The sequence below is a fragment of the Galleria mellonella genome, unplaced genomic scaffold, assembly GCF_026898425.1.
Source record: "Galleria mellonella isolate WM207_F2 unplaced genomic scaffold, CSIRO_AGI_GalMel_v1 utg63, whole genome shotgun sequence".
Classification (NCBI taxonomy): Eukaryota; Metazoa; Arthropoda; class Insecta; order Lepidoptera; family Pyralidae; genus Galleria; species Galleria mellonella.
The window spans coordinates 14,317,283-14,331,782 of NW_026442130.1; the positions used below are offsets into that span (position 1 = coordinate 14,317,283).

General features: G+C 32.6%; 1 protein-coding gene across 1 annotated transcript; it reads right to left on the reverse strand.

Moving 5' to 3' along the window:
* Positions 1-3,713: 3,713 nt before the first annotated feature.
* On the reverse strand, positions 3,714-8,612 carry LOC113515760 (uncharacterized). The gene is made up of 4 exons (XM_052899743.1): positions 8,467-8,612; positions 7,402-8,256; positions 5,900-6,130; positions 3,714-5,276 (listed from the first exon to the last, which is right to left on the reverse strand). The coding sequence occupies exons 2-4, from the start codon at positions 8,155-8,157 to the stop codon at positions 5,079-5,081; spliced, it is 1,185 nt and encodes a 394-aa protein (XP_052755703.1). The 5' UTR covers positions 8,158-8,256; positions 8,467-8,612; the 3' UTR covers positions 3,714-5,078.
* Positions 8,613-14,500: the final 5,888 nt, after the last annotated feature.

Consider the following 14,500-nt stretch of genomic DNA (forward strand, 5'->3'; position numbering starts at 1 on the left):
TTATGTTTTCCTAAAAAATATATTACCATACAAACATATCGCAAGTCAAAGTGGATATCCCGCGGTCTAAAAATTTGTAGTAAACAGAAAAGACATTTATTATGGAAATACAGACTAAATTCGACTAACCATAATAAATTAAAATATCAAATTTATTCTAAAGTATTCAAAAAGATTATTAAACTAACCAAACGTGCACAAAACAACTATGACATAAAAACATCAGATAATAAAGCTAAAACAACATGGAAAATTATTAACAATTCTAAATTCAATATACCTAAAGATTTTATCCGGACAATAAAAATAAACAATGAATACGTTAGTAACCCTAAAAATATAGCAAATCATTTCAACAATTACTTTATCGACAGAATTAATCGTACGACTAACTGTGGAAAAAATATAACTGCAAAGCTCCATCATAGAACACATTCTATGTTTATGGCCCCAAGTACACCCCAAGATATAAAAAAAATCATAAGAAACTTAAAAAATACAAACAGTGTTGGATATGATGGTTTTTTAACTAAAATTATTAAAGAGGTAAATGAACATATATGCGCTCATTTAAGCTATATTATAAATTTAAGTATACAGACAGGCATTTTCCCCCAGCAACTAAAAAAGACCATAGTTAAACCTCTTTACAAAAGGGATGATAAAGAGGTAATGGAATCTTATAGACCCATAGCACTGATATCTATATTTTCAAAAATATTTGAAAAATACCTATATACTGAAATTAATGCCTACTTAGAGAAAAATAACATTATCTGTAATGAACAAAAGGGTTTTCGAAAAAATAAAACTATAAATATGGCGATTTATGATTTTTTGGAAAAAGTTATGTCCGAAATTGATAAAACCTCACCTGTTTGTTCTATATATTGCGATATGACACAAGCATTTGATCATGTAGACCACAGCATCCTAATACGTAAACTCGAGGCATATGGGATAAGGGGTAATATCCTTAATTTGATAAAATCATATTTATCAGGTCGACAACAAATTACAGAAGTGACAAGATTAAATTGGAAAACAAAAAAGCAACAAAAGTTTATATCAAAACAGCGCACTGTAACATTTGGTGTACCCCAAGGTAGTGTGCTGGGTCCCCTCCTTTTCCTAATATATATTAATGACTTGCCTAACTTTGTTGACCAACCTATGACGTTATTCGCTGACGATAGTACAGTTACTGTAAATTGTAATGATATTAATTTATATGAATATATTATAAATAAATCTCTGACATCAATAATTGCTTGGTTAAAAAATAATAATTTGGTAATTAATTTAAAAAAGACTAATATTATGCACTTTAATCAAAGAACACAATCTAAATCTAATATTAAAATAATATATGAAAATAATATTATAAATGAAGTTGACACGGCTAAATTTCTCGGTCTAAATATTGACAAAAAACTAAACTGGAAAACTCATATAGACGAAATAAACAAAAAAATATCTAGCCTGGCATATCTACTCTACAAGCTGTCTAGGACCGTAAACAATAACGTGCTACTTACAGCTTATCATGGTTTAGTAGAATCGATATTAAGATATGGCATTATTTTCTGGGGTAATTCAACAAATAAAGATATGGCTTTTAAGATGCAAAAAAGATGTATAAGATCCATGTTTAGATTGAATGTCACAGATAGCTGTAAGCCATTATTTACTAAACATAATATCCTCACTCTTCCGTCCTTATATATATTTGAAATGGCCTTATTTGTGAAGTTAAATCCAATCTTATTTCCACGTCTATCTGATAAAAATTATCGAAATAGACGTAATAAAAATCTATTATGTATACATCCAGCCAAAACCACTTTATTGCAAAAAAGCATTATATGTATGGCCCCAAAAATTTATAATAAAATTCCAGATGTATATAAAAATTTAAACACAAACTTATTCCGGAAAAAACTGAAAATGCTACTGATTGACAAATGTTATTATAATATTGACGAATTTTTAAATGACAACCTTTAATATGTTTCTCTTTCGACATTTGCTATTGACATTGTAATTCCATTTGACTTTTTATTTAGTTTATATATAATCTTCACAAAATATTAATATGTTTTGTAAGGCATGGATAGATAGGGGGCATGGATTTGCTTTGTAAGGCACTTGAAATTGCCACTGTCCTTGAAATAATATTTTGCACGCTAATGTTAGCAAAACATGTTAGGACTATACAAATCCTACAATGAACAACAAGTATGTCTTTGCACTTACTATGTACACATGTTTGCAAATAAATTTATCTTTATCTTTATCTTTATCTTTACAAGTGCCAGGCTCAATATACAAAAGCAGGAATTTCAGAATTCAGTATGAAAGCTATTGTCATTGAAAAAGCTATGAAAAATCAAAACAATATTTATATTACAAAAAAGTAAACGAAACGAATATAAATTCCCGCCAGCAACGTATCTATACTTAAATTGACGAATTTGATAAAATCTCGATTAAAATATGCTAGTCTGCTAAAATTTATACATACAAACAAAATATGCCATAATGTAATATTACAATACAGGAAGGTTTTCAGCAAACAACTTTTTCCTCATTAAATAATTTATTTTAATACAGAAAAACATGTGGAACGTTTAACAATGCGGAGCGAACACAGAGAGAAAATGTTACACTTTTTAATACAATATATATAGAGACATAGATCATAATCGTATACAGCCATTGGTGTGAGAGTGTGCTCTATCTTAGGTTACAACATGCCACATAAAACGTGCTACATTTGCAAAATTTACTTAACTTCTGCTAAGGTTTTATTTATAATAAATATCGTAATAAAAATAGTATATTTTTTTAATATCTACTCAATAAATTTTGCTAAGTCCAAGTTAGGGCCTTAAATTGGCACATTCTACTTTATACGCTGCCTACCGAACGCCTGCGGTACTTCCGTTGAATAAACTAAACATAAGTTAGTTTACTTACACAAGTTTACTGTTTTAAAAACAATAACATAAGTAATGTTAGTTTTATATATAGTACATAAATCACATTTAATTAGGTGAAATAACACGAAATTTTCTAATAAAATTTGTTATTGACAAATAATTGATATATCAATATGAACAAAAATTTCTATACACCTGCTATGAATTAAGAAAAATAACAACTGGTTGTATACTTTTCGCCCTCTTTTTACTAATTATATTTACATAAGAAAGGAGGCAACCATATGATTTACAGTTTTTATTTTATCATTCCTTCTAAGTAATTCCTTGTTCTTGGTAGAACTATAAAAAAGGGTGAGCACGAAAGATAATTAAAAGGTCGCAGTGTCACAGGTTTTTCTGGCTGAAAAAGCCTGCCTTTCAATAATAATAACACATAATAAATATTCCATTATACATACATACATACATATAAATATATATTATAATAATACTCAGATAGAAAGGAAACAACAGCATTAGATAAAGCAGTGTTTAAATTTTTACTATTTATTATAGACGTTAATATTTTCTTATTAAAATTGTATAAACATTGCAAAAAATCTTTATTTCTAAAAAATCAGTACATATGTAGATATACAAGCTACACAGACGCTAGTGACCTCAATAATTAAAAGTCTTATAAGAGAGTATTATCCTAACATTTCTACAGTAATATTACAAAGAGGTAAGGTAAGATTTGATTGTTTATTTGTAATAAATAAACTGATAAACTTCTTAAGCGATTTTAATAATTTTTTCGCCTATAGAAAACTACATTATAACGAGCGAGTAAAATAGGTTATACATACGTTATTTTTATTATATATTATATAATACTAGCGGCCCAGTACGTGCTTTGCTACGTATAAAATGAAATAATAAAAAAAAATTTACAATCAATATCGCTGACAATTTGCTTCAATCGAAACACATTCCAGACAAATTATCTTTTTGAAGACTAGGCAGCATGGTCTCCGACCTTAGCCTGTTCCAAACGGAACAAACGTACTAAAAAAAAAAAAATCAATCGAAACACGTCCAAAATGAAATGACCGCATGAATAACAACATGCTTGTACTGTCAACACTGAAAAAGTTTTAATTTGACAGCACAATCGCCATCTTAAAAAAAGTATGAAAAAATCCCCATTAACTAAATGATCCGCCGTTTATTGAATTCATTTGTTACAAAAAATGTGATAAATGAAGAACCGCTCGACCGATTTCGTGCAAACTTCACATGAACCATCTACTAAATAGTCCGAAGAAAGCCTCAACATTTGGTTTGGATAGGTGAGCCCATTCTTGAGTTATAAAATTACAACGAAAAGTGGCATTAATTTTTGAATGAATGACATAATTCATGCGGTCATTTCGTTTTGGACGTGCTTCAATTAAAGCAAATTGGCAGCGATATTGATGTTTTTTTTTTTTATTATTTCACTTTATACGTAGCGAAGCACGTACCGGGCTGCTAGTTTCTTTATAAGATTATAGGAAAAGAAAATTGCAAAAGAAATTTTACCTATTTAATAAACAGCCTGCCAAGCGTGGCGACTGCTGGCAAAATCGCCACAATTATACGTCTATGGGGAGGTCTGATATGATGATGATGATTATTATTATGATGATGATGATGAAGATGATGAGAAAGGCTATTAAAAGTATTTTCTTACATACACATATTACACATATGTGCAGTTATAAAGTGGTATTGACAATAATTAATTAACTATTGACCCGCTCCGGCTTCGCACGGGTGCACATTACATCACATCACATTAGAAACTTTTAAAATTATCAATGTTTCTCTACAATATTATGCATGTATTATACATATAAACCTTCCTCTTGAATCACTCTATCTATTAAAGAAAACCGCTTCAAAATCTGTTGCGTAGTTTTAACGATATAAGCATACATAGGGACGGACAAACAGCGACAGCGACTTTGTTGACAGTGTGATGATTTATGGGCCTAAACTTCCCAAGGAAAAGGACCAATAACTTGTTGAAAGATTTTGGGAAAGGCCTATATCCAGAAGGGGATAGATACAGGCAGAAATAATGATGGAACGATTCGAAAGGAAGTTCTTCTATTCAATGATGCCCCATCTGAAGAAGTCGTTGATGACGCCGTTCATCCTCTCAGGGTACAGGGGTCCGGTCTTGGTTTGTAGAAAACTATCGTAAACTTCAATGCTCGCGTCATCTCGTATAACAGGAGCATTTTCTGTCTCCACTGTTATGATGGGGAGGGAATAGATGGCAGTCACGAGGCCGTATGGTAAATACTAAAAAAAAAAACTTTATGTATAACTTTATTAAAAAAAACTTAAGTAGCGGAAAGTCTTTGTCTGAAAGAAACATTTTGTCATAATCACATTGAGATTGTTCACCGGAGAGAGTACAAGAGTCCTCTGCATGGGTTTTTTTATGGGTGAAAATGGAATGGCAACCCCGCCTGCGCTAATGGGATACGCTGGCGGAGCGCCAGTGAAGGGAGATCTATGAAAATGAAAACAGGTCAGTTAGCCCATCATGTTGAATTCATCAGGAATTAACCCAGTATGGCATACCAGTGAATTTACACGGTACAGAGGAATAACACCTGAGTCCTCAGGAATGGCAACGCATGGGGGGTATCATGGGCGAATCAGTATATTCTATTATGTCCATGGTATTTACTGCACATGTCTATAGGCGACGGTTACGACTTTCCATCAGGTGGGCCGTCAGCTTGTTTGCCATTCTAAGTTGCATAAAAAACAAGAGAATATTTATTTTTAAAAGGCCGGCAGCATATCTACAATTTCACTGATGTTACGCCCTGCTCATGAGCATCGGTAATCACTCACTATCAGGTAAGTCGTATGCTTATTTGCCCACTGTTATATATAAAAAAAAATCTTCATACCTCTTTTAGCTCAAGTTCAAAGGTTGTTTTTGGGTAAATGACATCAGGATTAAGTTTCAGAGAGCGCAGTGCGTTGCTCAACTCTTGATAATAATGGTCGGTGAGGTCTTGGAAGTGCTCCCGCCGGAACTTCTCGTCAGATCCCGTGAAGATGAAATACATCAGGTCGTATAGTGGAGAGTTATATTGGATTGTTTGAAAATCTACAGGTATTACTTCAAGAGCGCCGTTCTGTAAAATTATATTTATTAATAATTAGCTGACACAGACAATTTGTGTTTGACATTGTCTGTGTCAGCATCCATAATACCACCACCATCACCATCACCATCGTATAAATATTGACAAATATATATTATATATATATATAGGTATATATATATATATATATATATATATATATATATATATATATATATATATATATATATATATATATATATATATATATCACCGGAGGGAGACTGTACAAAAGTCGATTACTTGGGTACCTCTGTCCCATTCGTGTTTCAACCGTGAAGCAGTTGTGTTTGCATGGCTATGTTTTGGTTTGAAGGGTGGGATATGGCGTGAATTTACAGGGTACAGAGGAATAACACCTGAGTCCTCAGGAATGGCAACGCATGGGGGGTATCATGGGCGAAAAAGTATACTCTGTTATGTCCATGATACTGCTCATGTCTATAGGCGACGGTTACCACTTTCCATCAGGTGGGCCGTCAGCTTGTTTACCATTCCAAGTTGTATAAAAAAAATATATAAAAAAAAATAGCCCATCGTGATGAATACACACATTTGCATATACTTATATGTAACATCTTCTTTAATACTAGTTTTTTTTTTTTATTCAATACACTTCGAGTTTAGGACACTATTCATTATAGTATATATTCTAGTTGCCGTATGGTCACAACAAAATGGGCCATCCCTTCTTTTCCCGTGGGTGTCATAAGAGGCGACTAAGAAAATTTAATGATCGAGCGATAGGCAGCAGCGTCCCTCTACATTCCGAAGCGTAACTGTGGTTGCCAACACGTCAGCCAAGCGTGGCAACTATTGGCAAAACCCCCCTTATCATATTATATAAGAAATATACTTTAATTAAAACTTTATTAAAACACTGAATTTACGCGGTTGGTTAAAAGACATGGCTGTTCTAGACAAGCCCATCTGTATCTATATATTTTAAATTTAGAAACAAACTTTGTCAAGAACTATATATCAGTTAATGACGTCTAGTGTGTCTATTTGATTATTTGTCATAGATAGATAAATAAACGGAAACTCTTTAATGTTTCATCCAAAAGATTACAATGGTAAACATATTAATGATACAAACAATTATAAGAAATTATCACAATGAGAAAACAATGGACGTCCTTATCGCTAAAGCGATCTTTTCCAGGTCGTAGATGTTTATTACTGTAATCTTTTGGAAGAAACAATAAAGAGTATCTGTCTATTTATCTATTTGTATTTTATTTCTTGTATTTTATACGTACCTCATTTACTCTATGCATTAAGTTGCTTGGTCTATAATCCCCGTGGCATAGAATAGGTCGTTGCAACGATTTATTTTTGAACATCAATTCTGTATTCACTTCAGTATCCAGATATTTTTGTAGTTTATTTTTATGTTTCTCTGGTATTACAGCTAAAGTTGTGTTTATGTGCTGTTGATACATACGCTTTAAGATGCCAGCGATCATTTCACCATTACCTTTAATTTTTTCCACAACTTGTTCAAATTCTACTGGATTATTTTCGCTGTATGCCATAGAGAGGGCGTGAAACTTAGCCAATGATTCCATGGCTTTTGCAGCGTAGTCCCAATCTATAGATTTAAATCTGTCATGTGTGGTGAATCCTTTCACCGTTAGATTTTCAAGAACTATTGTTTGCGCAACCGGTTCTTTTGGATAACAACCATAGTATTTGGGTACAATCAGTCTCTTTTCAACAGGTAAATTATGCGCATTTTGTATATTTTCATATTTTTTTAATAGATCGACATAAAAAAATTGTTCTAGGTCGACTATTTTCATAGGTAACTGGGCAGATAAATTTTCATTCGTAACAAGAACTTTAGCAAACAGTTGAAGATCTTCTTTCCCAGACTCGGATACAATGATTGTGTACAGAGATGATGAATAATTGGCACCGCCAGTAGAAATTGGATTTACAGCAACAGTAGGATTTATATAATTATTTTTTTTAACGATATCGTCTAATACTTTGTGTAGTTTCTCTAACGCCATTGTGCTAGCGTTGTTTTTATCAGGAATTTTATTTTAAACTAATCAAGTAATGTATGCATATGGCGTATTTTCTTTATCGTTGATTGTATTAATTTTGTACTTGAACAAAGATATAGATTAAAAATAATTTGATAATCTTCAATAAATAGTTTGATATCTATCTACACTTACTCACACTACGTATAAGGCGTAGTCTAGAAGACCTATTTACTTATCATTATTAATTGATAGGTACTCGTTAGGAATGTATAAGGTATGGTATCGTGAGCAATATAATATCTTCTATAATGACCATGCAGTTATAGTTACCAGTTTCCATTCGATGGTATGTCAGCTCATTTGCCGTTCCAATTGTATTTTGAACACAAGAATTACAACAATAGTTTCAATTCGAAGATTATTTTAATAAGTCGTTTCGTTTCTTACGAAGCTACGATTGACAATGAATTTTCAACAACGCATACAGATTATCGCTGGCTTGACAGCCACAGATCACAGATGTCACGTCTCAATTTACAATTAGTACATAATCTATGATAGTGTAATGTTACAAGAATGTATCGTGGTAAATGGTTTATTATATTAGATTTACTCTGCCATTTTGATGGTTTTAAAATACGTTTTCCTCTGTTTGTGGCAATCAAATGGACTGCTATATTATATCAATACTTTCAGATATTTTCTTAGATTAAATTCGATTTTATATCTTTTTTTTTTTTTTTTACAACACAGGGGGCAAACGAGCATGCGGCTCACCTGATGGTAAGTGACTACCGCCGCCCATGGTCACCCACAACACCTACGGCATTGCAGGTGTGCTGCCGGCCTTTTAAAAAGGAATATGCTCTTTTCTTGATTTTCTTTCTGATTCTTATAAATATTTTTACTCATATAGTACTAATGGTGATTTATAAATATTTTCCTCGCAAATATAATTAAAAGAAACAATTGAAAAATAGTTTAGTTTAAGTCGTCGTGTCATGTAAGACGATTCAAAATTTTTATGACACGTTATTTTTGTTCTGTATTGTTTCATCTGTTAAATAAGTAAATTCAACTGTAAAGAACTGGCAAGAAGCACAAATGTTACTCATTTCAAATTGGTATTATATATTGTAATGAAACTTTGAATTTAAAAAAAGAAAATACACAGTCACCAAAAATTCGTTGCTTTTGTTTATTGTCGGTATATTATGTTCTTTTTGGTAACAGTGAGATTTTACCTATGTAATAATTTAATAACGGTTTACTATTAATAAAATTCCGGTATGAATTCATAAAAATAACATTATATAAGAAACAACCTGTAATAATAGACTTTTTTTATACAACTTAGAATGGCAAACAAGCTGACGGCCCACCTGATGAGCAGTACCGTGGACATAACAGAGTATACTGTTTCGCCCATGATATCCCCCGTGCGTTACCATTCCTGAGGACGACAGGAATGATAACGCACGGGGCGTTACCATTCCTGAGGACTCAAGTGTTATTCTTCCATACCCTGTATATTCACGCCATATCCCACCATTTAAACCGAAACACAGCCATGCAAACAACTGCTTTACGGTTGAAACACGAATGGGACAGAGGTACTGAAGCAAACAACTTTTGTACAAAGTCTTCTTCTGGTACAGACTTAATATAAGAGTAAATTAATTAATAAACACATAAACCCAACTATTTAATCTTATTACTAATTAATATAAATACGAAAGTTTGTGAAGATCGATGGATTTTTTTACTCAATCACGCAAAAAGTACAGAATGGATTTGAAAAATATTTAGTACACGGTACAATATTCATATACTGATTTACGCAGGTGAATCCGCGGAATACAGTTAATATTTTTTTTATACCACTGAGGTGGCAAACAAGCATACGGCCCACCTGATGGTAAGTGGTTTTCGTAGCCTATGAACGCTTGCAATACCAGGGGTGTTACGCGCGCGTTGCCGACCCTGAAGAAACCTCTTTACCCCCCCTGTTGAAGAACTCCATGCTGTAGTCTCTTGGGAAATCCTGGGCAGGGAGCTCATTCCATAACCTGAGTGTTCGTGGGAGTAAACAACTTTGAAACTATAAATATAAATGTTTGTGGTGTGTTTATCTATAATGTCGTCACCTTTATGGTAAACTTACGAAACTGAAAAAGATGCATTTTACAGGGGAAGAATTGGGTATATTTGTAACTTAGATGATGTAGCATTTAGTGTATAAAACAGGTTAATATTTAGTCAGCCAAACTTCACTTTGGCTGACTCAATTTTGACGTGCAATTTTTTCAGTGTTGCAAGTAATTCAACGAACATTTTTCCACATCAGCAGGTCTTTTTTTTACAACACAGGGGGCAAACGAGGGATTCGACTCACCTGATAGTAAGTGACTACCGCCGCCCATGATCACCCACAACACCAACGGCATTGCAGGTGTACTGCCGGCCTTTTAAAAAGGAATACGCTCTTTTCTTGAAGGTTACGATGTCTTGTCGGTTTGGAAATACTGTTGCTGGAAGTTGATTCCAAAGAGTGGCTGTGCATGGAAGAAAGTGCCTAGGTCTACTCTTAAATTTAATATGTCAATCCAATCTATTGCCAATGACAATTTTGTACTTCACTCATGAAATAACAATTAGGAATTAGGTTAGAATTTGGATCGGTTTATAATAGTTTGTACTGGCAAGTTACACTAAAGTTTTAATCACTTACCATCAGGTGAGCCGCATGCTCGTTTGTCCCCTGTGTTGTAAAAAAAAAAAAAAACACTAATATGTATCTATCAGAACTATATGGAACTATTATGTCACTAGTGTTGCAATTTGAGAGAATTTATTTCAAAAGTAACTCCACAAACTGACTTTTTTTAATTGGTAACTGGTATATTTGTTTTCTTATACAAATAAACATGTGCTTATAAATTATTATCTCTATCTCTCTCTCTCTCTTTCTCTCTCGCTCTCTTCAGTCGTACACTCTTGATAGCGTGCTCGTCGTTTTTATAATGATAGTGGATCGTCGATAAGGCCCTCCTTCGCGATTGAATTCCTCGCAATGCGTCTCCATCTACTTCTGCTCACAGCCAAGCTAGAGCATTTCACAATAGACGGCAATCACTTTCAATGATTTTGATAACGCATTGATACTTTAAGTGTATTCTCAAATATAGATAGAAATTAATCAGCGAGGATAAGTATCATTATGAATCATTATATATTTCTCACACATACTTAGTATTAACTATATTATAGTAATAACCCGATTCACGCACACGTAGATAAAAAAAGTCGAGCTGTTTTCTGTTTCGAAGCAATTTGCTTCGTAAACTTTTAGTCAACTTTTTTATAACATTTCTCAGATCCCAAGACATCAGTCATACTGGTGATCAAATATACACTCTTCAGGAATAAATATCATAAAATGTAATACTTTCCATTTTTTTTATGCAACTTAGAATGGCAAACAAGCTGACGGCTCACCTGGTAGAAAGTGATAACCGTCGCCTATAGACATGAGCAGTACTATGGACAACAGAGTAGGTATACTGTTTCGCCCATGATACCCCCCATGTGTTGCTATTCCTGAGGACTCAGGTGTTATTCCTCTGTACCGTGTAAATTCACTGCCATATCTCACCCTTTAAACCGAAACAGCCATGCAAACACAAATCCTTTACAGTTGAAACACTTGTCATTCATTCATTCATTCATACTAATGTCGTCCGACCACTAATGTCCTTTATTAGTAGATGTTGACGAGTCGACACGAACATAGCCGAGTCGAGCCGATCGTTTAAATATCTTAATGTTCTAATGAATAAGAGTGTTGCTAATTTAAATTTAGTAAATATTACCAAGTTTCGATAAAAATAAATAAAGTTTTTGTAGGAAATTGCGAAAGTATTACAAAACGTATTATAAAATTGATATTACAGTGCTTGGTAATGTAGCAGTAATGGATACAAACTTTGGAATGAACTTAGTAGTAAACAGACTAAGAGTTGGCCAGAGGACTTTTTTGTATGTAGTTACTAATTAGTAAAATCATTTGAACACGGTATAGTACTAGTATATTACTAATTTTTTAGTCGAATTATGAAATTAGTAATTACTAACTATTCGAATAATAAAATTATTCGGATTCGCGCATCGCTAATTTATACTTATAATAAATCTGTAGAGAGTTCAATTCTGTACATGAAATATATTTCCAAAATAACTATCAAAGGGTGATTAATGATCGATACTGATGCCAAAAATGCAATCAGTAAAATTTTTGTCTGTCTGTCTGTATGTTCGTTACAGAAACAAAAACTACTCGACGGATTTTAACGAAACTTGGTACAATTATTCTTCATACTCCTGACCAGGTTATAGTATACTTTTCATCACGCTGTGATCAATAGGAGCAGATCAGTGAAGGGAAATGTTAAAAATGACCACTCGTGCGACGCCGGGACGGGACGCTAGTTTATCATAAATCAACGCCTATTTCTCTTCAACCGGCAATTAATTACCTTCATTTGTTTTCACTCTTTGTAAAATGTACCTGTACATATTCACTTTTGGACTCATACTTTTTTGGGAGTATGATTTATTTCGGTCTTAAAAGAACGCTAATAACTTTAACTTCATTTTATATTGACTATTTTAACAATCATGCTTTGCTTTATAACCAAACGAAGTGTATATATAATGAAATAATTTAATATTTTGTTTCACCAAAAGAAACGATTTTAATTATTGTGTAACCGTTTATTTTGATTTAAAAACTAAACTGCTGAATTTATTTTGATAAAACTATTATGGGAGCTATCTGTAGGTATATTTTTTATAGGATAAAAAAATATTTTTCAAAATCTGTTATTAAGTGACGGAGTTATGAGGTAACAAACATTAAAATAACAATCAAATTGAGAGCATTCTTCTTTTTGAAAACGGTCGTACCTGTTTCAAATAATTTTCGAAGTCCATTTTCGAGTTTACGAAATACAGGACTGTATTTCAGACAGCAACTAAAGTACTACCTAATTCTTTGTAGTAATGGTCCATGAGGGACTGAAAGTGCTCTCGTCGGAACTGCTCGTCAGAGCCCGTGAAGACAAAGTGCTGTAGATCTATTAGTGGAGAGCTGTTTTGGATTGTTTGAAAAGAAACGGGTACCAAGTCAAGATATCATAGGAAAGATATTTATCTATATGTGCATAATCTATTCTTTTTTTCCATTTAGTATATCTTGAAAATAGTATATTAATATAATGCACACTTACTAGGGGGGAAAAGGATTGTTAGCAATGGAGTTTGATAGCCCCATTGCTAGCAATATACCTTATTAGGTCGACCTCCACGTGGTTCCCCCTGGAACCCATCGTGAACAATTCTTGTTTCTTTATCTGCGATTTATGATACACTACTGTCATAAATTAAAAAAAAAATACAAAAAATATTGCTTATATATATATATATATTTGTTTATTTATCTAGACATTGAAATACAAAACGTAATAAAACCATACATTTTGTTACAGATTCAATTTAATATGTGAGAACGAACTCTTTTTAATATTGCACGTACTGGCCACTTGTACTTTTTTTACTATAAAAATTATGATGCATACTGTCGATTCTTTTTTTAATTTTGTAAAAAGGACGTTGAAAACGTATTACGTAATATATTTATCTCGTCTTCCTTATAAATATCTAATAATTAAGCCACATTTGCATCACAATTATAGCTGTTTACAGTACATTTATAATGAGGTACATTAAAAGTCTTATGAAGAATGAATGAAGATTGTTCATGGAAATAGCACCATTGTCAAGGTTGGAATTACAGTTATTTTATAACGTAATTAAACTTACTATTTAATATCTATGCAAATAATTTATCTAAATTAACGAATCCCACAACTGGGACGAATGGTTACTATCCTAACAAGTGCCATTGTCTTCATGTCCTTACGACTTTCTAGAAAAGAAGGTGGGCGCACTTGTATTTGTTGAATTACCTAGCCGTGGTGGGTAAGCTGGGTATAGCAAAGATTATATAAATGATACAATTGGAAAATAAACATGAATTTGAAAGAAAGAAGAAAGAAAACATTGCCAACAACAAAAAGAGAAATAAAAAGAGAACAAAAAGTAAGAGTAGTAAAACTTATACAAATTTTTAATAGAAAACAAATTTGACATTTGTTATTGCCAACATGGCCGCTACTCAGCATATGCTAAAACAATTCAGTTGCTACAGTGCTGATATTCTGTAGTAGCCATGTTTGACATCAAGAACGATGACAGTAAAAATAGAAAAGATTTAGAAAATTTTAAGAGGCTATATGCATGCAAA